Here is a 27,181-nt window from a genome sequence, read left to right on the forward strand (position 1 = left end):
ATAAGGTGCCCGAGCGTTACATTATCATTAAGTACTGAAGAGGGGTAAAAATGAGATGTAAACAAATATCTGAGAAAGAGCACTTAGCTCCCTTGCCCAACATAATCGGAAACAGTGATCTGGAATCAGAAATATAGCTGTACCCACAGACATTTGTCAAACAGGACAGGTGTGGCTGTTGAAACAAACACATTGGTACAATTACTGCAGCACTGGGGGTTTTTTTTTGATTAACATGCACACTATCACTGGTACGTCTTTACAGTCTGTAGCCATTTTGTGCATCCTTCTTCCTCCATACCAGCTGGTAAGAAGAACAGTACTGTCCTGATGAGGCCGTTATCTTATTACTAGGTCCCCAGTAGGATGACAGCTGCTTTGTTTTAAGGCCTGGCCTTAGGTGCATGTATGTATGATGTGTTGGGTAATTATAGAAATGGTCAGTTTGGCATTAACTTCCAACAGGATTTCGATTGGCATTAGCGTTACTTTATGCTGTAAACAATATGTTGTGAACAGAATTGTTTTGTTTCTTTTTTTCTTTTACTCTCCCCCGTCTCTGGAAACTTTGTCTTTATCTTCTTTTTCTGGTGTTTCCTGCTCGTATTTGTCTGGCTTTGTTACGCTGTCATACGAAGGAGGTGACGTTGTGGAGGAACTGCTGTTTGTCTTTTGCAGAGCTGAGTTCAAACTTAATTTATCAATGATAATTTCATCTTCATCTTTTTTGTACATGAATGAAACTTTGTTTACAGTTCTCTTCAAGTGGCATGATCGAAACGCTCGTTGAATAACTTTAGCAGACTCCTCCTCAAGTTTCCGTTTCAATGTAGTTGTGATTGGTTCATAGGAGACTTTAGAAGGATTGGCTTGCATAAACTTATCTTCCATTTGAACCCGAAGGGCATCCATTTCATCGCTTTCACCCAAAACGCGTTTTGTGAAAGCAAACAAGATGTCAAGGCAGTGAATTCTGTCACCACTGACCATAGGCAAGTCCATTGCAATAAGCTGAATCTTATTTGGTTTGGGTATTACAAGAGGAGGATCTAAGGAGGCAGCAAAATCAAAGAGATTGCAGTAGTCTATAAACTGCGTTGCATCTGGATCAAACTTTTCCCAAACTTCATAGAACATTTCAAAGTCATCTTCACCTAAAGGCTCAGCACTTTCTTCTGTAGCAACACCAAAGTTCTCCAGAATAACAGCAATGTACATGTTTACGACAACGAGAAACGATATGATAATGTAGCTCACAAAGAAGAAAATCCCAACAGGAGGACTGCCACAGTTTCCTTTGATGGAACTTCCCGGGTTAGGAAAATCGGGGTCACAGTCTGGGGGCCCACTGTTAAGAATGGGCGCTAGCAAGCCATCCCAGCCGGCAGAGGTGGTAATTTGAAAAAGGCAGATCATGCTGTTACCAAAAGTTTCAAAATTGAACATGTCATCAATTCCTTCTTCCTTCTTAACGTAAGCAAATTTGGACATTCCAAATATAGCGTAGATGAACATGACGAGGAAAAGCAAAAGGCCAATGTTAAACAAGGCAGGCAGAGACATCATCAAGGCGAAAAGGAGAGTGCGGATCCCTTTAGCGCCCTTGATAAGCCGCAGGATTCGACCTATCCTGGCGAGTCGGATAACGCGGAACAAGGTGGGGGACACAAAGTATTTCTCAATAATCTCTGCCAGAAACATACCTGTAAAGATTGCAAAGTAAAACATTTTACAACTCGCATTACGTATTCATACTCCCATTGCCTCATTACAGTTATAATTTTAACCAGGGACTGAACTGTGAGGATATGGTGAATGACAAACCCAGATTTTGTTTTTAGGCAGTATTAGCACTTCCCACTGATTAATAGCATGACCACAATTTGTTGGGGCCAAGGGTTCCCTTGTGCTAAGTGAGGAAACTTCTGTTGGAGGAGTCCTCTCGGGAGAAGAGGATTTTTGTTTTGTTTTTTACACAAGAGAAGGAAGTCTTTCTTTTGAAGATATACAAGAGGGTTCTTTCTCCAACGGAAGTTTCTTTACTTAGCTGAACAGAACTATTGGATCCAGTTCATTCTGATTATTTTATGAATCACCAGACTTGTAGAACAAAATAACACAATGCTGGACTGGAATGTCTAAAACCCTGGAAAATGTGTCTAAATATACTATGATTTTAAAGCTCTATCCCAATGTAATCCCTCTGTGTTTGACTGCAAGCCACCTGGCAGCAAGTTCCTGCTCCTCAGGCTTGTAGCTATGGTGGGGCTATTTGGGGCTTCGCCCCCTCTCTTAAAGGCACAGCTCCACAGAAAAATGCTTTTTAAAATTCTTTTTTAACATTTGTTTAAAGGTATGCATCCACACCACGCTAAGCCACGCGCCGATAACACAGGAGAACACCAGGTCTGCTCTCCCTGGCTTTGCCTGGCTTACCCCAGGCCCAACCTGTTTGTTTTTAAAGAAAGCAAACAGTGGTGCACGGCTCCCAATCGCTGTAGCATTTGGTTAACCTGGCTGGAGGAGAGAGTCCAATTGTCTCTGAACACAGTCAGGACATCCTGAGCAAAGTGCTGGTTGGCTGCTCTTGCTGCCCTACCACCTGCTTCTGCTGTTAGCGAGTCAAGCGCCAGGCCGACATGCTCGAAACATGGCAATGAAAGAAAAAGCATCCAGCCACTGAATTCTGAGGCTCTACCACCACTAGCACGGAAGAGTCTGCACACTGAAACTGAGAGCCGGAAGTGAGAGGTGCTGAGAGTGTTTTCATTCTGTGAGTCTCTTTGGGCCAACAGGGCCTGCTTGGAGAAAGTGGAGGCTATAGTGGCCACCGACTTGGGAGGTACCAAGGGAAGATCAACTGTTGTGGCCTCTTTGGGGCCAAGGTTGGATTTCAGAGCTGTGTGGAGGATCCTTAGCAAGAAGGCGGAGGTGGGCTTGTGTGGGTATTGTTTGCAGGAAGCAGGGGTCCATGTCTGTTGTCTGGGTGTGTGTGTGTGGGGGGAGGAATCTCTGTGTAAGGAGTGTAAGAGGAAATCAGAAGGCATTCCCTGTTTAGAAAATGGTTCAGTTGTGTACAGACAGAAAAATAATGACAAATAATGGCAGCCCCACCAGAAAAAAATTTGTCCCACAAGCTACAAAATCCTGGCTACAGGCCTGCTGTTCCTCCTGTTCTACTTTGGAAAATTGCTGCTATCTACTGTGAACCCTGGTATATCAGGGCATATTTGAAAATAATATAAAAGAAAACTAACCCTCTCTTTATTATTAGATATTAAGAATGGTATGGCAAGCCATAACATACTGTGAAGCAAAAGTGCCTATGAAGGGTTAAGTGATGTAACAGTATGTTAGCCTTCTTCCTAGTGCAGCTGTTTTAAGTTTGTTATTGTTAAGGTGCTGATTCTAAGGACAGGCAGACCTACCAATTAACTCCATTTGGAAAAACGGTTTTGACCGTAAAGTGGGGGCAGCTGATATTTGAAAGGGAAAAAGAGTATATTTTGACACCTTATCTGGGGGGGAATTTAGCCTAGGAGATTCTGGGAACTCCTGTATGCGGTTCGTGTTTGCAGACCTCGACGTGAAGCCACATTCCTCATTGTGACTTATGGCCTATGCTTCCTGAAAACTGTGCTATAGAACACAGGTAGTTTGAGTTAGTGTTTGTTATTTTGTTGTACTCTTCGAAGTGTTTTGTTGCTGGATTTTGTATTTCTCTTGACCATTGTTTTAAATAAATACTTTCTTTTAAAAACTTAAGTTGGCTCATGTGTGCTCAAGTCTCCTGTTAACCCACAAGCAAGCCTAGTAATCTTGACACATACCCTCACATTTTGGCTTAAAAATGCTTGGCTTGCTACGATTGGAAGCTTCTAAAAATATCAAAGGAACTTGTTAGTTGTTGATTAAGCCTACATACTTTTATCAGGATATAAATGGATATGGGATCTGTGGTCAGAAGTGAAGCTCATAGTCATCTCCCCCCTGCCTCACCACAGCTTTGTTTTGGGGTTTTTTTGGCCTGGCTGAGCTGCATCTTCTTTTCCATCTCACAGCCAACAGAAGTCACAAGAGGCAGTTGGGGCTTAGCAAGGTGCAGATTTAGCCCTTGCACAGGCAAAGTAAACCAGATACTGCATCACTGAGTGGCTACATTCAGAAGTCACAACAAATTTCTCTGCTCCTCTATCAGAGCTGCCTTGGCTCTACCAAAATGTGCTCAGTTCTGGAATGACACGGTCCTTGTCCAGCTCACTGTTCCTGCTATGTATCTTGGGTTCTAGCACACTTGCTATATCCAGTCCTGCTGCATGTCTGTTCTTCTTTGGATTTTCTTTTGAATACCATGTTTACTCAAAAGGAAAATTACTCTGAATTGGTCCTTGTCCAGCTCACTGTTCCTATATATCTTGGGTTCTAGCTCACTTGCTATATCCAGTCCTGCTGCACGTCCGTTCTTCTTTGGATTCTCTTTTGAATACCTTGTTTACTCAAAAGGAAAATTACTCTGAATGTAATACAACTCCGCCACAAAGTGTTATGCGTCATTTAAAAAAATTATTATTGAAGGTAAATGTAAATTATTTGGAAATATAAAATAACCCTCACTTTCTTTTGATGGGCATAGCTGGGGGAAAACCTAGTCTTGCATTTGCATAAATACTGTAATTACCTGAATTTCTGCTCAGATCCCCAACGGGCTCTCCAGCCTAGTCTCCCCTCCTGCACTAAACCTCCTGGCTTGAGCAGGGTTCAAGATCCACTTGGATCATCAGCCTTTCAGATGATATCCCCATGCAGAAAGGGACAGGTAATACATTTCTCCATTTTCTTTCCTTTCTGTCTCTCTTCCCTGAAATTTTCTATTGAGTTACACACTGCACAACTTTGTGTGGTCCACTGAGACATTCTAGTGCTTGGTGCTGTAATGTAAGTGTTATTCTGATAGCATATGGGTTTTTTTGGTTCCTGCTCAATAAACTATCCTTGATTATTCTATTACCTTTCTGTCTCTCTTCCCTGAAATTTTCTATTGAGTTACACACTGCACAACTTTGTGTGGTCCACTGAGACATTCTAGTGCTTGGTGCTGTAATGTGTTATTCTGATAGCATATGGGTTTTTTTGGTTCCTGCTCAATAAACTATCCTTGATTATTCTATTATATTCCAGCTTCCATTGCCATTCCAAGCCTGCCTTTTCGTTTTGACAATCACCCTTAGATGTGTGTTTCACACCTCTATTTCCCTCTCTCTTATGTCAGATGTTAGAACCTATTCACGTTCAACAGAACAGAAGTGAGAGTTCGTGGAAGAGAAATTTCTCTTATGCCTGGTTTCCTCTGAGTCCATTTAGATCCTGGTAATAAGCAGGCTTCATTTTCTTATAGATACGCATCTACTATGCATCTTTTCCTGAGCGCACACAGTAACAAGCCAGCCCACAGTCAGGCTCAAACTGGGACTTTTCCAGCAAAGTGTACGAAAACTCATTGCTGAAATTTTCACACTTAGCAGTTGTACACCGTCACCACCCAAGTCCTTCTTAATCAGCATTATTCCATGTGTTTGTTGTGGTGCAAACAGTCATATATCATGAGGTCTGTCTTATCTAGCAGAATGAGGCAGTTGAATAGACTTGACCTCTTCAGGCTCTGTATGTCTGTGTTTGTGGACCAGAGTTCTTGATTTCTGTTCCCAGAAAATCTAAAACCAGCTCAAGAGGCAAAGGGCCGGACAAGCATCTTTCTCCTTCATGTTTACTGGAGAGAACACAGTCATTATGTTTTTCTCTACATGCATTTCCCCTTTTGAATCCAAAGTATTTCTTACCTACAATGGAGAGAATAACCACCACGACATCAAATATATTCCAACCAATCGTGAAGTAGTAGTAACGGAGTGCAGTCAATTTTAGAAGGAACTCTCCCGTGAAAAGAATAATGAAAACGAAATTTATCCAATACAAAGCCTCTGTCATGTCTTTAGTCTGGTCATTTGTTTCTACCATCATGGTGAACATATTGAGGCAGATAAGGACCATGATGGCAATATCAAATGCTTGCTTGGTGACCAAATCAAAAATGATGCCTTGGAATGCATTCTGTGGAAGGGGGGGTGGGGACGGACAGAAAAGGGTATTTTGTTATTTCCTGGAAATGAAAAAGTTTTCATTGAAAAACTGCTTTTCAAATTTGGATAAAAGGCTGTGTGTTGTTGTTTCTTTTTAAAAACTAAATGGCACAGTTTGCACATGCAAAACCAATTGTAAAAGTTATGCTTACTGCAGGCCTTGGAATAGGCTTTTGTGGTTTCTTGGACCCCAGTTTTTTCATTGCATTGTAATACTTTTTCTGTTCTTCTGTCATAAATATGTCTTGACCTCCTAAGTAAAGGAGTAAAAAAATAATGGTTACAACCATAACTTTAAACCCACAAGACTTATTGATTTCAGTAGGGTTTACAAAGACATAATCATTCACAAGTATACGTGAACTACTAACATAGGACTGTACCTAACCACTGTTTTCTGCAAACAGAACACTACTTCAACTAATGAGGGAGGGAGGCAATTTTCATCAATTGCCCCTATAGGGTTCTCAGCCAGGACTATTGGGGGGCGGGTGGAAACATTTGGACAGAGAGACGAGATGGTATTCTGCAACGCTGTAGGAATTCCCCCAGTCTCTATGGGTTTTATCATTGAAATTATGGGAATTCTTAGAACATTGCACAACTGTGACTTTAAGTACTGGAAGTAATTGTCACGGCATTACATGCTGCCCCTCCTGTGCAAAAAAAAAAAAAAAGGTTTCCCCTTCCCCGCTGACTGAGGCCAGGGCTAGAGTGTGGGGCTGGGTGGTTGCCTACAGCAGGCAATCTAGTCTATACCAGGGGCTCCTGCTGTGGTGCTTGTGGGGCACAATTTCCTGAAAACCATCAAGTATTTTTAGAAAGGGGGGGAAGGTAGACGTTTTGCACAGTAGAACGTCTGGTTGGCCACTGGAAATATAATTGGCTGTGGAGATTTTTTAAAAATTGCTTTGGTGGCAGCTACCCTCGTAGCACAAGGGTCTTCACTGTGTGACTAAAGGTAAACTATGTGTATGCAGAAAATATTCATAAATAATAAGTTTATCATTTAATAAAATGGCTTATATTAAGAAGGCATTCTGCTAAGAATAGCTCTTACTCGAATTGTTGAAGAGCTACTCTTAGACATATATATAACCTAACTGCCTGACATTGTGGGATTGACTCTGCCTCCTGTGGCAGCCATTTTATGGTTTTGCCCACCATCCTCTGACAGAATTCCAAAGGTGCTCACAGGCTTGTAAAGGTTGGGGATTCCTGAACTATACCCCCTCCCATTGCCCTTCATGTTGGTTGTGAGGAGCATTATTTCAGGGAGCTGCACTGGAAGATGAAAAATGGGAAAGTCCCATCCTGTGAGCTTTGCTTTGCTTTGCTAGATACAACCCTATATTAACCCTATGTATGGGTATGATGCATCAATTAATATTCACTGAATATTCCTTAGCAAAGTGAGGATTCAAACTGAGCTCTCTCAGGTTCTATTCCAACACTCTAACTACTATACCACACTGACATCAATTGTTTACCAGCACAAGGCATAAAAATAACCCTTGAAATTAAAAAAACAACAAAACATTAGGGGGTTATCGCATCAATAACAGACATAGTGCCTGTAGCTTTAAGAAATAAATGCCCTCTATGTCCATTGCGAGGCAACTTCAACTATATTAACAATTGGAGCCTTGGTTGGCAAAAGGAGGGGGCAGGCCCTTTTCACCACTGTTTTGGCCTTTGAGGGTGGGCTAACTGGGGCCAGGCCTGGTGGCAACCACCGAGCAACTTGCTACTGCCCAAACTGCATGACTCACCCAGGACTGGCTGCTTGCTACTGGTCAACAGCTAGAACCCTACAAAATCTAGTGTGGTACAGTGCTTATTGTTTAGGACTAGGATATGGTAGACCCAGGTTCCAATACACACTCTTATGGAAGCTCACTGGGTGACTTGAGCCAGTCACACACTCTCAGCCTAACCTACTTCACAGGGTTGTTATGAGGGTACAATGGATGGTAGGACAATGTTGCAAGCTCCTTTGGTTGGGAGCCCACTGTGGAGAAAGTTGGGGTAAATGTGAAATAATGGGGAGGCAGATAAAAAGTAGGTTGGTGGATAGGTGGGAAGGAGCGGGGAAAGGTCAGGATATGGGGGTTGCCAGGAGGAAGGAAAGGGGAATCAGAGTGGGCAGGGGGATATAAAGGGAAATAAGATGCCCCCTGCAAGTCCTTGCAGGCTCCCTATCATGCAACTGAGCCAGAGTTTCCCTGGGGAGAGGCTGTCAAGGGAACGAAGGAGGGAAAGTTGAACATTTGGGTCTGATAAAAGTTGGCTAGTGGATGGGAAGAAAGACGTAGAGAAGTGCAGAGGCTATGGGGGCTTTCAGGGAAGGAAAAGAGGAAACAGTGGAGGAGAGGAAACTGAGATGCCCCTTACAACTTTATGTGGGTCCCCTTGCTTGTCATATCTAATTCTTATACTTTGTTTTCAGATTTCTGTAATCCTAGTCCTTACTTTGCTAATGAGATGTTTTACTGATTGTGCTGACTTGTGTTGTGCAATCAGCCTTGAGTCTCAATGAGAAAGGTGGACTATAAATGTAAATAAAGTAATAAAATAGACACTGGACCTGTAATATTCTGTTTTCCAGTAAACTGTGAAATCTTATTGTATGAATTCAGTTAATGATATCAATGAAAGATTATAGATGTTTACCCTAATTTAGGTAGTCTTCCTCCAATTTAAGTGGCTCTTCAGCTGGAGGAAGTGCCATTTAAGCTGGAGGATGGTTCCCTAGGCTAGATGAAGGCTTCACTCAGTGAAGTGGTAGGGTACATGCCACAATCTTTAATCTCAGAAAAATGCCCTGCAAATCCTGTAGTATGATCCATTGTTGGATCCTCTGCATCTCTGATACTTAAGCAATTTCTCTTAACACATGGTTTCTGTGTGGTACAGACATAAATAAATGGAACACTTATCTTCTTTTTCTGTTGGTTGAAATTATCAATTATGACACCAATGAAAAGATTCAGGGTGAAGAATGCACCAAATATAATAAAGATGACAAAGTAAAGATACATGAAAAGGTTATCTTCATAGATTGGCTGTTCTTCAAGCTATAAAAGAAGACATGACAAGATATCAACACCAAAGAATTTTCAGGGAATAGCTGTGTAGTTCGGAGGCCAACATCTTGGTGGGGGCTCACATAGTCATCGATACAAGGATGCTTCTAGATGCACATGCAAAAGATTACTTTACAAAATTGTCACAAGATTGTAGAATTCTACCATGGCTGGTGAATTTCAGGGATTTTAATCCAAGCAGGGTTAGCCCTTTCTACTCTCAGATCAAAATTCTAATATAACCTTGGATGTTGCTAATTTTTTTTATTCCTTTTGTCTTTTGGGAAATAGAGCTGCTCAAGGCATTGTTTCATGGAACTTTTATTGGAGAAAGGAAAGGAAGGGATTCTGAGGGGGACATTCATACAAACCAAACATTCTATGAAAATGTCTCAACTACTAGATATCAACACTGGGAAATTTTATTCTCACAACTGCTTTAAAATGGTTGTAGCAAGGATCTGGCTGACCACAGATTATATTGACAATTAAACCAGGGACACTTTTTTTTTTTAACCTCAGACTCTGTGGCCAATCCAGGCCACTATTTTTTTTATTGAGAGAAATGCAACAGAACAGCAAAGAAAAACAAAAATGCATTACAGTCAATCAGCAGGATATGAGGTGAAGACAGGACTGTAAAATCCAAGAATAGACACGGAGTAAACAAGATACCCCAACACAATCCACAAAGTAACCTTTGTATCCGTCAAAACCAACCTAAAGTGAGTTTAATTTCAGCTCTCTTCATGAACAAAAATGGTGATTGAGCCTGAGAGAATCATAAACCAGGGACACTTTAAAGATTTACCCATAGAAAAGTCTGTATACTTCCTTATAATCTTCTGAATCACAAGGCTGTTCATTTGGTCTCCCTTAGTCTATCCTGGATGGATGGTTTGCATGAATAGGAGGTAGCATCTCACCTGGTGAATTTCCTTCCTGGGCATCAGGCAGGAAATTTAAGCTGCCCTAACACCAAGCTGAGGGGCTCCACACTCTCATCATGAAGTAACAAAGGTTTAAAACATAGAATTGTGTTAGGAAAGAGTAAGAACTCAACAAGATAACTGGATAGAGATTCAATCTAGAAACCCATAGCTAATTAAATTAAATGAGGGTATAGTGTTACTATGCCTATGCCCAGATATAAGAGTTCTTGGGTTGGACAAAAACTCTCTCTCTCTCTCTCTTTCAGATATAGCCATCCCTGACCTAGATAGCCCAGGGTAGCTGAATCTCATCAGATCTTGGAATCTAAGCAGGGACAGCCTTGGCTAGAATGTGGATGGGTGACCTCCAATGAATACCAGGGTCATGACACAGAGGCAGGCAATGGCAAACCACCTCTGAAACATCTCTTATCTTAAAAATAAGTCTATCTTGCCACTTAGTGGTGCATAATGCTAAAAGAGCTAGAACTTCTGCCTGCCAGACAATCTTAGGTTCTCCTGGCTATACCATACACACTGCCATATGATAATTATTAGATATAGACAGAAGAACATTCTGGAAGCAGAACATTTAAAAGCTGGAGGAAAGCTAAACTGATTCTCAGACCACCTGTACAACTACTGGTTTAGATCTGTTTAAAGGATTCTCCAGCCACAGGTAAATCTGCAAATAACTAAAGAGTTACCTTTGTAATGGTTAGTGAAGGAATTAGGACTTTCTCAGCTGGCAGCCCTACAAAATTTCTTTTATTGGAGAATGTCCCCAAAAGAAATACTAGAATTTCTGACAGGACAGGCAGCAATTACCTTTGGTGTTTCCTTGTCAGATGCTTGATGGACCAAATTAATACAGTTCTTAATCTACCTAACCAAAGTAGCCTTAGAACTCATGATTCAAAGAGATTTGGGGCTATAGGAAACAGTATGTGTCAGACACAACGGAAAGCTTGGTTTTGGCCTCTATTACTGACTTTCTGGAATTCATCACAACCTAGTTGTATTTTGTATGGGTGTCCACATGAATTACCAGCACTGTATGGATGACTTTGGGATGAGTGACCTCAAGAGGGGCTGCCTGTGAATGAAGCACCACAAGGGATACCGCTGCAGCGACAGAAGGGAGGAACAGAGCCTATGCTATTTACTCATGTATCTTCCATTGTCCATTTTAGGAAGAAGGAAAATGGGCTTGTGAAGGAGAGGCAAGTCAACTGGACAAAATAATGCAGTAGCTTTTGAAATCTTCTTTTGTTACTTGGTCAGCTGTTAAGGCAAGACTTTTCCTTGTCTTTTGACTGAGGTCTAAGCAGTCATCCCAAAGTCTGAACTAAGCAGTGGCCAATTTGTTCTTGGATTTCTTGTAAACTGACCAAACACTAAGCCAAACTAGTTGCAGCAAGGGCCCTAGCAGAACATCAGAAAGTATCCATGGATACATCAGATACGAAGGCAGAAGTTCAGAAGAAGGCTGCTCTTCCCTTCTTCTACAAAGATGCTTCCTCCCTTCTGTTAATGGGCATATTTGGGAGCTCATCACCATCCTTTGGACACTCAGCTGCATCTTGCATTACCATATGTTGTATTTATGAAGTATTGATTTATGCACCATGTTGCCATTATAGGTTATTTATATATTATATTAATATATCATTATTAAATCTAGTCATTTATGGGTTATTAGTTATTCACATGGCTTTTTTAATATCTTGCATCTTGCGCTACCAGCAGATCCCAAAGAGGCTGTGGAAACTGTGAACAGGTGCTTGAAGGCAGTTTTGGAATAGATGAGGGACAACAAGCTGAAAAAGGTATGACCCTGACAAAACCGTGGTGCTACTGGTGGGAGGAAGGTCTGACCTAGGAAATGGGTTAACCCCTGTTCATGGTGGGGTTGCACTCTCCCTAAAGGAGCAGGTTTGCAGCTTGGGGGTGCTCCTGGATCCAAGTCTCCTGTTGGATAAACAGGTGGCAGTGGTGGTCAGGGATGCCTTTCACCAGCTTTGACTGGTGAGGCAGCTGTGGCCCCACCTAGGGACAAAAGATATTGTCACTGTGGTGTATGTCCTAAAACATTACTGTAATATGCTCTGTGTGGGGCTATCCTTGAAGACTGTCTGGAAGCTGCAGTTGATACAAAATGCTGTAGCCACAGTGCTGACTGAAGTGGGTCATAGGGACCATATCACTCTAGTCTTGTTCCATCTACACTGGCTTGCAATTTGCTTCTGGGCTCAATTGAAGGTGCTGCTTTTTATCTTAAAAGCCCTGTGTGGCCTGGGACCAACATACCTTAAGAACTGCCTTCCACCATATGATCCTATCCATTCACTCTGGTCATCTTCAGAGCCTCTGCTTTGGTTACACTACTAACTGAGGCCAGATGGGTGGCAAACCAAGAAATGCTTTCTTGGTTGTGGCATCAAAACTTTGGCACACCCTCCCCAGGGAGACACATCTGTCTCCCTCTGTCAGTGTCTACGGCCAATGGGTGAAGTCTTTTTAAAATTTTTTGGGCATAACCCAAATAATGGTTACTGGCCCCTCTCTGGTATTGTTTGGTATGTGTTTATTGATTGCTCATAAACTTACAAACATAAATTTCAAACATAAATACATGATTATCAAACTATTCACTGTAACTCAAAAAATTTGAACTGAATATGAATAATAATCCTTAAGCACTTGGATTTCAATTCTTCAGTATTTTGATTCCTTTGAAAGGATGTGAATTAATCATCAGATAGTCCTCCTTTTCTAACCAGGAGCTTATATCAGGACTATCTTTTGATTTACAGTGCAGTGCAAATACCAAGCAAGCAACTGTTATTAAATTCAAAGTTATATTTTGTAATTTCTTTGGAATTGTTGAGATGTAAGAACATAACACCATAATAACATAAGAGATACCATATTGGATCAGGCCAATGGCCCATCCAGTCCAACAGTCTGTGCCACACAGTGGCCAAAACCCAGGTGCCATAGTTTAGTAGTATAATTTCTGGCTTGATTTTTGCCTCTCTACGTAGACCAAAACTCATCAGAATAACAACTTTTCTCCAACAGAACACTGGTCTGGTGCAGAGCCACCCCAAACAGATCAAGTCAGCTGACTCACCATGCAATACCAGCATCAACCAGCACAAGAACTATAAATCTTGGCAATCAACTTTGGGGTCAGATATAAGTATAAATCCTCTCTAAAATTCAAACAAACTGTGAATGTTGACCCCAAAGACCATGCAAATTCCCAGACTTCTGTTTCAACCTCATATCCTAAAATCTGATTCCACTTATAAACAAAATTTGGGATCATTGTTGATTCTTGTGAGATAATCAATCCATAAAGCTTAGAAAGCAAATGATGTGAGTGCCGAGTCATCATTCTTTCAAATTTATTTCATCTAACAGATAGGATCCGTAAGAAAATTCATCATTTGAAGATATTCAAGCCAAGTAATCTCTTATTTTCTCTCTTCACTTCTTCATATGGGATAACAGAATCGAAGACTATCAAAGCATAATAACTGTGTAATGTATATTTTTCTCACTTAACTAGAGAAGATTAATTTTGGAATACATCCAAATCTCCATCAGCAGAAGCAGGTGGTAAAGTCCCAGGAGAAAACTTCTTCCTATATTTATCCCAAATCTTCACCAGAGTATCTACAATTACATTTCCCTTCTTATATATTCTCTTCCTAAGAGTAGGAATGGCCCATAAAAAGGTTCTAAGTGGCACTCTAATCACACTTTACTCAATTACCAATGAGGAATTTCCTCATTAATACATGCTGACAACCATGTTAATTTAGCTGCGTCATGGTATGCTTTAATATTTGGGATACCTAACCCTCACAAAGACCATTTAGATAGATCATTTCATCTTGGGTCTCCTAACTTTATAAATAAACCCATTAAGCAATCTTTGCCACTCCTTCAATGTTTTATCAGCAATTACTATGGGAGTATTCATCAAAAGGTAAGTGAATTTAGGGATTATAATATTGTGATTGTGTATGTCCTCGGACAGATAAATTAAAGTTTTTCCACAGAGGTAATTATTTTGTCCACCAGTTTTTATTTTTTCTTAACCAGTTTAAATGATTTAAGTTTGACAAAGCTCCATTAAAAGGTAACATCCCTGTTTTATCTATATTTAACCTATATCCTGATACTTCTAAAAAAGAACTAAGAATTAGATCTAAGAGAATGTTATACTTCAAAATATCAGTCAGGAAAATCACAATATTGACTGCATACAGCAACATCTTATAATGTTTATTATTTAGTTTTAGGTAAAGGTAAAGGTTCCCTTGCTCGAAAGCCAGTCCAATCCGACTCTAGGGTTGCGGTGCTCATCTCCATTTCAAAGCCAAAGAGCCAGCGCTGCCCGAAGACATTTCCGTGGTCATGTGGCCGGCATGACTAAACACCAAGGCACACGGAACGCTGTTACCTTCCCACTGAAGTGGTACCTATTTATCTACTTGCAATTTCTTGCTTTCGAACTGCTAGGTTGGCAGGAGCTGGAACTAGAGATGGGAGCTCACTCTGTCATGTGGCACACTTACCGGGATTTTTAGACCAGTTACTAAATCAGATTTCCGTATTGCTATTGCTAGCAGCTCAACAGATATATTGAATAATGAGGCCAATAATGGGAATCCCTGTTTTACCCCATGATTTATTTGTTTCTGTGTTTCAACTGAATTAGTTTATAATTTTAAATGTTGTTTGTAATTGTTCAAATTTTTAAATGTTTTTGTGTGTGCCACCTTGGGGACTCTGATTGGGAGGAAAGGTGGTATAAAAATGTTTTAAATAAATACTAACAATTTTGCATTCGATAGAGCAGTCCACCTTGGGAACATAAAGAATACTAGAACTATCTTTAGGAAGGTAACAGAGACTACTTGTGAGAATATTATTAGCTATCTTAGCCTCTGCAGAGAATTCCCATCTGATTTTAGAACCTGTACAGAAAAGGCTGGGAAAAGACAAGGTAGCAGAGATGCTCAGGTAGTAGAGGAAACTGAGGCTTTCTTACAAGGCTATGTTTCTTGAAACTGTTGTGAACTATCTTTGTAGCTGGGACCAAGGAGAGAGAGGGGAAACGGGAATGGGAGGAAACAAACAAGAAAAGGTTATATTTAAGAGACTGAGCTGAGGAGACATTTAGGTTGAGAGCGTACAACCTTAGAACAACATCCTACCTTTTAATCATGAGGAAAGGGTCTTCCTCTGGAATGTCCCTCTGTCCATATCCACAGAACATACCTTTTATTCACATACCAACCCTTTAACAAGATTCACCACATCTGTTTAGCTGGAGGAGTTCTGGAGACCTTTTCATTTGATTTAAATAGTAACATTTACTCAAAATACCTAATGCAATTCTAGTTGAAGAGGCAGAACTATATTCATTGCTTCATCTTTTTATTGCCTTTGCATCCTGCCACTGTAAATTTGAGGATTAATATTATTATGAGCACCTTAGAATTCAATATCTTTTAAAAAAAGGTAACATAGTACTTACTTTTTTTGAATCAACAGCAGCGTACATTATAGGCATCCATCCCTTAAAAGTGGCCTGTAAAGAGGGAACATGTTAAAATTACCTATGATGACAAAGTACTATACAAATCTTCCAATTTTGACTTTACACTCTTACAGAAGATTCAGAAGACTATGTTAAACCATACATCTGTGTCTGATATGTGGTTTGAATCCTATCTTTTTTTTCCAGGCTGATATAGTCCTAGGGTGATCTCATACCAGAGTAGTTCAGTGACTTATGAGGGCTGTAGTTGTATTAAGGAAGTTCTGTTTAGAAATAGCACCTTAGGAGGAAATTTAATAAAAGTTTAAGTAGAAAAAACCTGTGCTGCTCGAATGAATACCTCCAAGTAGGTTTCAGATTTATTTGTGACGTAAATGCTCTGTAGTCCTGTAGAGGGGTTAGCTGCAGTATAAACCAAGAACAGAACATGATCAACAATGGAAGCAGTGACTTGTGTTGCTACTGCTAACTCTGTATGGCTTCTAAGGAAATTCCTACTCTCCCAACTTGATACAATATTGGATCCTATGTACTCTGCATTGATCCATGCAGTCAGATCATTTACTAAATCTGGTCTAGACAAATGTTTGACCATATTAAAAAACTGTTCCTGGAGTGGACCACCTTAGACTGCAGATGGGGAGGCTATAGTTGAACAATCCTCAATATGAGACACTTTTTGTACATAAAAACACTAGATGTGATGAAAAAATGTTCTCCCTGTCATTACTAATTTTCATCACATGGGTAAGTATTAGAAACCAGAACAATTTGCTCTTTTCATTTCCTTGACTTAGTTAGGACGATTCATGGAGGAGGTGTCCATCAATAATTACTAGCCACAATGAGTAAAGGGAACATCTATATACAGAGGAAGCACTCAATACACCTGTCAAATCTCTAAATCAAAGAAACATTTAACTCTAATACACAAATGCCATCCACTTTTTTTTAACCAAGTAGACTGTGGCAGCTACGATTTTGTCTGTGCTTTACTATGGATTTAATTCCAGGGATCAATGTGGCCCAAAAACATACCTATCTAATCCAGTCTGTCAAATGGGGAAAGAACAGGGTAAAGACTCCTCAAAGAGCCTGAGAGATATCAGACATAAATTATCCTCCAGACAATCCCATCTCCCTTCCCTGAGCCATTGCCATTAGTGGCTCAGGCTGGAGGGGGCTCCCTTGCCTGTGCTTCTTCTTTCTTCTCCCTCCACTCCAGGCATTGGAGGCCGCTTGTCAGTCACACAACACGCACACACCCCTCCCCCAGCAGGTAGGATCGCCTCTTCCTTCTGCAAATATGGGGAGAGTCACTTACCTCTCCCTGGTTGCATAACTTTGAAGAAAAACTCTTAAGTTTGACCAGGAGATGGTCTTGTGAGATCAGACCTGTGATCCCATGCAGCCCCTGTTTCACCGACAGGCTTGTAGCTACTGTGAAGCTCAGGGGGAGGAGAAGCCAAGGCTCAGGTTGGGGCCCTGGAAGAAATGTTAGGAGGCCGGGCCCCATGGGCCCCGCATTACCTACATACACACACACACACACACAGGGAGAGGGAGAGGGGGGAACATACCTTAATGATCCCCAGACTACCTGGGAAAGCCCCTAGTAGTAAAAAATACTGTACATATTAAGCAAATTACCCAAGAGCTTTAAGTGTTCCACATGGGCAGCAAGAAAGTGTAGAGAAAAAATATCTATATACACCATCTCTGCAGAAGCCACTCTAAGGTTATTAACCCTCACCATAGGTACTTCGGCCTCAAAAATAAGTGGGGAGACTGCCCCACCATGGAACCACTGAGAATGGAAATTCTTGATAAATGAACAAATTTTCCTTTTTCTGATAGTTCCAGAGGTGGTGCAGTCTTTACTGTTGGGATGTAGTGCAGCAGTTAATCTCAGAATGGGACCATATATCATCTGAACTACAATCCTGTTTCAGCACATTCCTGCCAAAAACAGTTTAAGGTGAATGCATGAACTGATTTCCAAGTTACAGCTTTGAAGGAGGAGACCTGTATGCCTCTGAGGAAGCTAAACCCTGTAGGGAGAAATTAATTCTCTCTGGGATGTCCAAGCCCTTGGCCAGAAAACACATGTCTGTATCCCCTGTCATCCACCATCTTGACAGGAGTACCACCATGCCCTCAGGAAGAAATGCTAGAAGATACGAGCAGTGACCCAGTGTTCTTTGATCTAGACACAGGGACAAAGGACCATTTTAATACCTAGTCAAATCTTAACCTCATTCCTTCAGGAGAGCTGGGTAAGATGGAGTGGAAAGTGCTGTCAAGTCATAGCTGACTTATAGTGAACCCTCATGGGGCTTTCAAGGCAAGAGATGTTCAGAGGTGGTTTGCCATTGCCTACCTCTGTGTAGTGACCATGGACTTCCCATCCAAATACTCACCAGGGCTGGCCCCACTTAGCTTCTGAGATCTGACAAGACTGGGCAAGCCTGGGCCATCCAAAGAGAGGGGGAAGGTAATACAATTTCCTTTACTACTTTAAAGACTGTATCAGTCCCAACAGCTACTGTCATAATGGTGAAAAGCTAGACCCTTGAATACTGACAAAGTATAAAGTTCTACAAACATTGCATGCAAATACTATGTCTTTGAGAAAGGGCATGTCTGCTTCATATTGGAAACCTACATATCACAGAAGGGTACAAAGAGACTCTTTGTCCCAAAAGGAAAACCTGCATGGGGTAGAAAAAATAAGTAACCCTCTCATAAAGACTTTCAAACCAACTACCACCAGTATACCAGTGATACTGGGATACAGACTTTTTGTTACAGTCAGATGGGTAGACTGAAGAAACACTCCCATACAGACTTTTTGTTACAGTCAGATGGGCAGACTGTAACAACTACAAACTGTACAGAACTATTACTCTAGCCACACACCTTGTCAGGAACACCTGCTTCCTGTCTGTCCTGTTACCAACTCTATTGTGAAAGACTATGAGTGCCTCAAGGACCAACATGAGAAAACCTAGAAGCTGGTCACCATTGAACTGGCAACCATTATAGATACACGATAAGGTTGAAGAGAAAGCACTTTCCTCTACACATGACTCCACTTGAATCAAAACAATGCAGTCAAGCAGGACCACTGAGAAGGTACTAGAAGTTGTAGTCAAAGCCACTAAGGTGTAGGCAGAAGACATTTCTCCTTTGGATGATCTGCATGTGTTCAGGAAAAGAGACTTCCTGGTCACTAGTCTGTTAGCAGATCAATATCTCACCATCCAGAAACAGGACCCTAGAATATAGGCCCACAACCTGCTGCTAGGTCCAAGCATATAAGCAAATCAGTATTATCACTAAGAAATGTGTGCAGATTACTCTGAAAACTCCAGAATGAGGCAACTGTGCCATTCCGTATAAGGCAACTCCTGAAGCATCCATCACTCCTGCTATGCATGCCGTCATGACTAACCCACGGTTAGCTGATGTAGTACTGTAAGAATCGCAGTATTCTGGAACCCCTGAAGGCAAGAAGCCCCAGCCTGATCACATTGAGGTCCATGTGATGGGCACTCATCCTGGATTAAGAACGTCCCCAAGTTCCCTGAATCAACTCTCCCTAAACATACCTCCCCAGTCAGAGTTCTGAAGTGGCAACTGATGTAACTGACAGCCCAAGAGTCAGATCATAAGGCTATCTAGGCCAATTCTGTTCAATTAGCAGAAGCTGTCTAGAGACTTAGGAAGCATTTGTTCACATCCCCTACTGCTACAGCAGTAGATTTTAGGTACTGAACCAGGTACCTTCTGCATACAAGGATGAAGCCCTGTCACTGAACTACCTCCTCCCTTGATGACTAGGGCACTATGCAGGTTTTTCCTTGACTTCCTAGGAATGGAACATCACAGAAGACTGTGTGTGCTTTATAGAACTTGTACAGAGCTGACTGTTCGTTTTAGTAATCCACCAAAAAGGGAATGATCGTAGACCCCACAAGCCTTTTTTTCTAAGGGAGGCCAGATGAGGAAGCTGGATTCATTTGCAAACTATCAAGCCATGTTTTCATAGGAGTCCAAGGCTTTACTGAAGACAGAGCACTTAGCCCAAGAGGAGCTGGCTGTAGAGAAGAGTCCATCAACTGGATGGAGACCCCCTGAGGACCCTAACTGTTGAGACAATAATCTAGGAGCATTTTGTCATTCAAAACTCCTGGCCAGAACAAGAAATTGAGTGCCCCTTTGTGAGGCCTGCATCCACAAATGATATGTCACTCAAACTTAGGGGGGAGTAGGGAGGGAAGCCTATTTTTTCAAGGTTTTCATCCACGGTCATTCAAATTTCCCATCCACAGCAAGGAGTAGAGAAGGAAGCCTTCATCTGTGAGCATTTTGCCACTGCAAACTCCCAGTCAGAACACGGAAGGAAGCAGGCTTGTGTGAGGCCTTCCCCTGGAAGCATTTAGTATGTTAATCTTCCCAGCCAGAGTGGAAAGGAGAAGATGCTCCTGTGAGGTTTTCATCTCTGAGCACTTTGACATTCACGCCTCTTGGACTTTGTGAGGCCTTTAGCTGGGACCAATGAAGCCTCCATAGTGCTATTTGAAGAAACAGGCTGCTGCCAACCAGAAGAGGTCTCCCTAAGGTCTGTGTTTAAAAAAATCTTGTTCTAGTAAGAGCCAGGACCTATGATCTGCTGTCTGCTAGCCAGAAAAGGCTGGACTGGAGGTTACTGGGGGAACCTCTCTCTGGGGCTGAGAAGAGCCTAATACTTGTGACCAAAAGAGATGCTTTTCCAGCAGATCAAATTGCTCCACCCCTGGAATCACTGGAGAATTTGTGTTATTTGTGTGTAAATGTAGTAATAAAATGAAGGCATAAATATTATTTATTGTCCAATGCAGTTTCGATTTAAAAAAAAAACACCAAACCACACATACAAAAAAAAAAGTAAAGGAAAAGTTATTGCGAAAATCAAATCAGTGGTTACTTACCACTTGTAGTAGTGAAAGATATCCAATTCCAACATTATCAAAGTTTACTTTCACATTTACCCATCTTCTACTGTTAGTAATGTTAAAATGTTCACATTCATTTTTGTACTTAACAGATCCATCATCGATGCGTTTTCCAGTTGTGGTATTAATACAATGGTAAAATTTGCCAGCAAACAGATTTACACCCATGATACTGAAAATTAGCCAGAATATCAGACAAACAAGAAGCACATTCATAATAGACGGTATGGCTCCTACGAGGGCATTCACAACCACCTAATGAAAAAAATAGATGAAGTGAATAAAGGCAGCGTAAAAAGATTGTACGAGCTTGTCAAAAATTTTGTTTCAAAAAAACACTTCTCTGTAGTCTCATCATAAACTTATTAGTTCTCAGGACAGTCTTCTGATTAAATAAACTACTGTATTAATTTAACTGAGCAATCAAGCCATTGATTCAAAGTGAACACATCTCTGTGTAAATAAAAACAAGTTATGAATAAGACACCTTTCAACAATGAACAGTTTTGTTTTAAAAACAAGAGGACCACATTGCCTCAACGTCTAGCTGTTCACAGTTAAAGAGAACAAGGGTCTTTGTAGAGGGAGGTCGCCCACCTTTTATTACCACTGCCAATTGTCCCTCTAAGAGACAGATGATGACATTACTGGTCTAAGGGCAATGAGGATACACACACCAGTGGCATCCCAGGACTATTTGCATCAGGTGACTGGAGGTGACTTTTGGAACAATGGTGAACTGGATCTGTTCCATGACAAAGCTTTAGCAGGTAGCAGACAGTGATGGTGGGGAAGTTCAGAATAGGGCTGCCAAGTCCCCCGGGGGGCGGGGAAACCCCTGCCCCAGAGGCCCGTTCCCCACCGGTGGCGGATCGGGCCCCGGGGGGAACCCCGCCCCGACGTGCGCGTCACCAGGAAGTGACGTTAGGACGCCGAGCACGCTGGGGGCGGGGCCACGACCATCGGAGGGAAAACTCTATGGTTTTCCTTCCGAGGGTCGTGGCCCCGCCCCCAGCATGCCTGGCATCCTAACGTCACTTCTGGGTGACGTGTGTGCGCTCTAGTCACCGCCCGGGAGTCCCCCGCTGCGGCGACTGCAACGACTTGGCAACCCTAGTTCAGAATGTAATTTGGAATATAATTCACATAAAGCATACTGCACATTCACATAAAGCATACTGGAATATAATTCACATAAAGCATACTGTACTTTATATCACATGTCATAACTTTACAACCATCCTGATATTTCCTTGAACATTCACCAAAGACAATCACAAATGATGAACAAATGCTAAATTGAGATGAGGGGGTGTTCCTCCATCACTGGGTGCCATCTTGGAAGAGGCTGAAATGTAATGCCTCTTCTAATATAGCACTATTGGACTGCTCGCCTTGTATGATGACAATGTGTATGCCACTGCAGGCATAATCTTAGAAGAGGCATTATTTCTGAGGTGAGATTGCAGAGGGAATGCCTCTTCTAAAATGGTATCTGCTGCTTTCAGGTTTTGTATATATTTGAATGGGGGGAAAAACTAAAAACAGAAAAGTCTGCTCTAGTCCTCATAGCTGCATTATTGTAATACAAACCACAATGATAGTCTTGACTATCCCAAAATGATGGAACACAGTGGAAATATAAAATGTGAGCCATACTGGTGTTTGTGTGTGTGTATACACACACACACACACAAACATATATTCTTGATTTTAAAAAGCATAGTTTGTCTAAGGATGAAGGGGGTGTAAAATATTGGGAAAACTCAAGGTAAGGTAAGATGTAAATGTGTTGGAGGTATTGACTGTGGTGCAAGGAGGCTGTTATTAGGGTTCTAATAATGTATTTGTGACAAGGACAATTTCAGCAGTATTGTGAATGACCTAACATAGATAAAGTCCTTCATGGGGAGGCATAACTCTAAGGTGGGCCAGGGAAATTTAAAGGTAAGAGTGTATGGTTGAGATAACGAGAAGGAATGGAATAGGATCATGTTTAATCCATAGTTACTACAAAGACCAATATACTCCTAGATAATCAGGCTTCGAATCTAAACCCTGACCTTCAACTCTGCTATAGGATGGATGGTTTATTCTCCCTACATGGTACATTCAACAATGTAGAAATGGGCCTATGTCACCATGTGAAAGCACTGAAGAATCCTGAAGCCCCTTCCGCCAACAGACAAAGAAAGCTGAAGGGGACAGAAATCACTCAGTGAAGGACGAATCTCTGTCTTCTTTATGTACAATTTATCTTCCATAATCTCTTTTCTCAGCAACTAATTTTCCCTGGGAGGGTGCAGGAGCAAATAAAGCACCTGCAAAGACACCAATGCGGGAGACGAACAGCACACAGAGAAAGATAGGCAGGGGCTCTTCCTTCACTGCCTTGTGTGATTCCTCCCCCCTTCAGCTTTCTCTGCTTGTTGAAGAGGGAGAGTTCAGACTTCACAACAACCAGAGCTCTCACATGGAGTACACAATGGCTAGCCAAACACTTTGAAACCATTTCCTAAAGTACGGGAGATAGTGGAAGACAATGAGGTGCACCTCAATCACCCACCCGTTTGGTTCATGTCCTGCTCAGCAGTTGTAAGCACTGAGCAGTCCGTCTGGATTGCTATTCAGGTGTGTCCATTTGAATTATTATTTATTTATTTCATTTATCTAAAACTTTTTGATGCCACCTTTCAGCGTCACTCAGGACCCCCAAGTGCTACAAACATTAAAACAGCATTTTTAAAATAAACATATAAACACAAATAAGCACACAAGCAGGGAGGAGAGTTAATAAGAATTAGTGAGGGGATACCACACAAAACCAAAAACCTGCTGGTGGAAGACAACAATAAGGGAGAAGAAGAAGAAGAGATTGGATTTATACCCCACCCTTCACTACTCGAAGGAGTCTCAGAGCGGCTTACAATCTCCTTTCCCTTCCCCTCCCCACAACAGACACCCTGTGAGGTAGGTGGGGCTAAGAGAGATCTTTCAGGAACAGCTCTTTTGAGAACAGCTCTGAGAGAACTTGTAACTGACCCAAGGTCACCCAGCAGCTACATGTGGAGGAGTGGGGAACCAAACCCGGTTCTCCCAGATTAGAGTCCACGCTCCTAACCACTACACCAAACTGGCTCTCTTTGAGGAAGGAATTCCAAAGTTTAGGTGCCATGACCAAGAAGACCCTTTCTCAGGTTGCCATCCAGGCTCAGATGGTGCTGATATCAGAAGAAGGGCCTCTGAAGATAACCAAAGATGTCAGGTAGGTTCATAAGGGAGTAGGCGGTCCTTAAGATACGCTGGTCCCAAGCTGTAAAAAGGTGAAGGTTCCCTTGCTTGAAAACCAGTCGAGTCCAACTCTAGGGCTGCGGTGCTCATCTCCGTTTCAAAGCCGAAGAGCCAGCGCTGTCCGAAGACATTTCCGTGGTCATGTGGCCGGCATGACTAAACACCAAGGCGCACGGAACGCTGTTACCTTCCCACTGAAGTGGTACCTATTCATCTACTTGCAATTTCTTGCTTTCGAACTGCTAGGTTGGCAGGAGCTGGAACTAGAGACGGGAGCTCACTCCGTCAGAGTACAGAGCTTTAAACGTCATCACTAGCACCTTGAATTGGGCCTAGAAGCAAAGTGGGAACCAATGTAGAAGGTACAAGCTTGGATTGATATGGACCCTATGACCCACCGCAGGAAACATTCTGGCCACAGCATTCTGTAGCATCTGAAGCTTCTTGGCAGTCTTCACATGCAGCCTCATACAGAGCATACCAGTTGTCTAATCTAGATGTTCCTGGGGCATGCAGCTTGCTCACAATATTAAGTGCTTTTTCACAGCAAGTACCTACAGTTGTCTGCCATCACCTCCAATTTCAAAAGGCTCATAGTTTAAAGAACACATTTGAGGGGTTTTTCTATTTGAATCTTACTACTAATGTCTCCATGTTCTTTCATAAACCCAGCTACTCTTGCAATCATTTCTTGTGGTTACTTCCCAAACAGATGCTGATGACTGCACAGGTGCAAACAGCAGACAACGTAATCTAGCTGATAGGAGTAATTTAAAAGGATGTATCTGTATGCAGGCTCAAAGAAGAGAGAAATGCCAAGTGATTCTCTTTTTCACAACGCAAGTCAAATGACTCACGGGGATATATGTTTCATTTATTAACCAACCAAAAAAAAATTCATTGTCACACTGGGCAAAAGCAGCCATAAACTGCAACAACCTGGCCAAGTAGCTATTGTTTAGGTACAAAATTGCTCAAGATGAACTTTGAAAACAACCACCAAAGTGATCCAATCAGGAGTTTGCCTCACATGGAGTTGAACAAGGTAAGTTGGCCTGGTGATAATGTGCATGTGAGTAGCACACCTAGAGATGCCAGGACACGGATTTACTGTGGATCCTGTTTGTGGCCCTGTGGGGAGGGTTGGGGAGGGCAAGGAGGCTGATGGTGGCTGTGGCAGCTCTTGCTGGCAAGGCAGGGAGTGCGGAGGGGGCAGCAAGTGCAGAAGCTGAGTCCCACCCTGGCCCGCTGCTAGGCCTATCCTGGGACCAGAGAGGGCGAAGGGTTCGGGGCAGCCAATGGAGCTATCGGGTCATCCTCTTTGCCACATAGGTTTTTGCCCTCCCACCCTCCCCTTTTTTCTTGTTACCTCTGTCAGTAGGGGATCGCATGCGGGGTTTATGCTTCAGTTCATTTTCATACCTGTCACAACATGGGCAGTATCAGCATGGGGCTGGATCCACTCTCAGGAAAGCTGGCCTGTGTGCCCATTTCCCTGAGTATGAGGATCCCCTTAAGGAATCATGGGGTGAGGCATTCAAGGAGCATGCTCTGCTCCTTGGCAGCGGCTGGGGCTACCCTCACAACCGGGTGACAGGGAAGACTACTTAGTGGTGGTTGTACTTTTGGGACCCAGCAACCTGTCATCCCATGGTTCTCATGACAGGAGATCACGGACTGGCTGGCAAGTCAGTCAATGTCCAGGATCTGGTTCCCCATGCTGTGCCAAGGCTTCTTACAGCTGTAACCAATAAAGCCGTGACCAATTTATTCCAAGTCAGGTTTGTGTGTGTGTGTTATTCAAACCTGGCTCATAAAAAGGTTTAATGGTGCACAGGAATATGGACCAATGTTCCCTCTAAGCTGAGTTAGTGTGAGCTAGCTCACAGTTTTTTAGCCTCTGGCTCACACGTTTTTGTCTTCACTCAGGAAAGATGGCTCCAGAGCAAACTAATTTTTGCAGTAGCCAAATCGCTCATTTACAACTTCAATGACAGTAGCTCACAAAGTAGAATTTTTGCTCACAAGGCTCCACAGCTTAGAGGGAGCATTGATATGGACCCCCCCCTTTCCGCCCTCCGGCACCCCCTCACACACCTTCCCCTTGGTGCTGGGGCCACAAGAATGGCGGGCAACGTCTTATTTCTGTGCAGCAACCTTGGGTCATTTTTATGTAGACCACAGCCACCAGTCTCATTTCTATAAAGGGATAATCTATGCAGAGCAATTTTAGAATCATAGCATTGATTGACAATAACAAAATCAATTTAATGATAACTGCTTTCCTTCTGGGAATGATCTCCATGTAATCATGGCAAATTCAATAACCCATATCATGTTATATTTACCCAATAATGTCTAAAATTTCTTACTGTGTGGGTTTGTGCCATTACATCATGATCCTCTGCACTTTTCTACCAGGCTTATAAGGACTGAGCATGACAAGAACAAGTACCTCTAAACATCAAATCCTTATAAACCTCCCTTTTCACTAAAGGGGCATTCAATTTTTAAAAAATATAATTTTGTTTCACTTACCCTCATTCCTTCAAATCGTGATAAGGCTCTCAGGGGCCTCAACGCTCTTAGCGTCCGAAGTGATTTAATGGGTCCAACGTCAGCATAACCCAGAGCATTAGCTGCTAGACTCACTACGGACACCTACTCAAAAACAAGAATGATTATGGTTATATAACTGAGGGAAATGGTATAAAATTAACTTTTATCTGTTTGCTAGAAACACTTATAATCTGCCATTCCTTATGGAAATGCCCCCTTATAAAAACACAAAAACAACATGTAGCAGTTTAGAAAAATTAACAAATATCACCTAGATTCCGAATACCATCCAGAAGAGAATTTGCACCATGCTGACTCAGATTAATGTTACTGCACAGGAGAGGTTCCCAGTAAATTGTACCCCAAAATTCCAAGTTTCATATTGTCTGTCACCATAAATTAAATACTGGAACTAATTACATAGTCCCTGACTGAAGCAAAATACAAAATAAGTTGGGAAGATAATCTAAGAACTGAGGCAACCTTTCCTGCCCTCCCTCTCATGATCTGCCTAAATTCGTAGAATCCAGCCTTTGTTTGAAAACCTCCAAAGAAGGAGAGCCCACCACTTCCTGAGGAAGCCTGTTCCACTGAAGAA

General features: G+C 42.0%; 1 protein-coding gene across 4 annotated transcripts in view; it reads right to left on the minus strand.

The window, feature by feature from the left end:
* Positions 1–221: 221 nt before the first annotated feature.
* Positions 222–27,181, minus strand: part of LOC107114614 (sodium channel protein type 2 subunit alpha-like) — an 82,112-nt gene continuing 55,152 nt past the window's right edge. For 3 of the 4 annotated variants that reach the window (XM_015416153.1, XM_015416155.1, XM_015416154.1), the window contains 7 exons: positions 26,563–26,685; positions 20,710–20,988; positions 15,713–15,766; positions 9,073–9,214; positions 6,290–6,390; positions 5,838–6,108; positions 222–1,703 (listed from right to left, as the gene is read on the minus strand). In XM_015416153.1, the coding sequence (XP_015271639.1) occupies positions 544–1,703; positions 5,838–6,108; positions 6,290–6,390; positions 9,073–9,214; positions 15,713–15,766; positions 20,710–20,988; positions 26,563–26,685 (2,130 nt within the window). In that variant the 3' untranslated portion in view covers positions 222–543. Of the gene's footprint in view, positions 1,704–5,837; positions 6,109–6,289; positions 6,395–9,072; positions 9,215–15,712; positions 15,767–20,709; positions 20,989–26,562; positions 26,686–27,181 lie in introns of all 4 variants that reach the window. The other variant, XM_015416152.1, reaches the window with a different exon arrangement.

The sequence above is a fragment of the Gekko japonicus genome, unplaced genomic scaffold, assembly GCF_001447785.1.
Source record: "Gekko japonicus isolate JY-2015 unplaced genomic scaffold, Gekko_japonicus_V1.1 scaffold445, whole genome shotgun sequence".
Lineage (NCBI taxonomy): Eukaryota > Metazoa > Chordata > Lepidosauria > Squamata > Gekkonidae > Gekko > Gekko japonicus.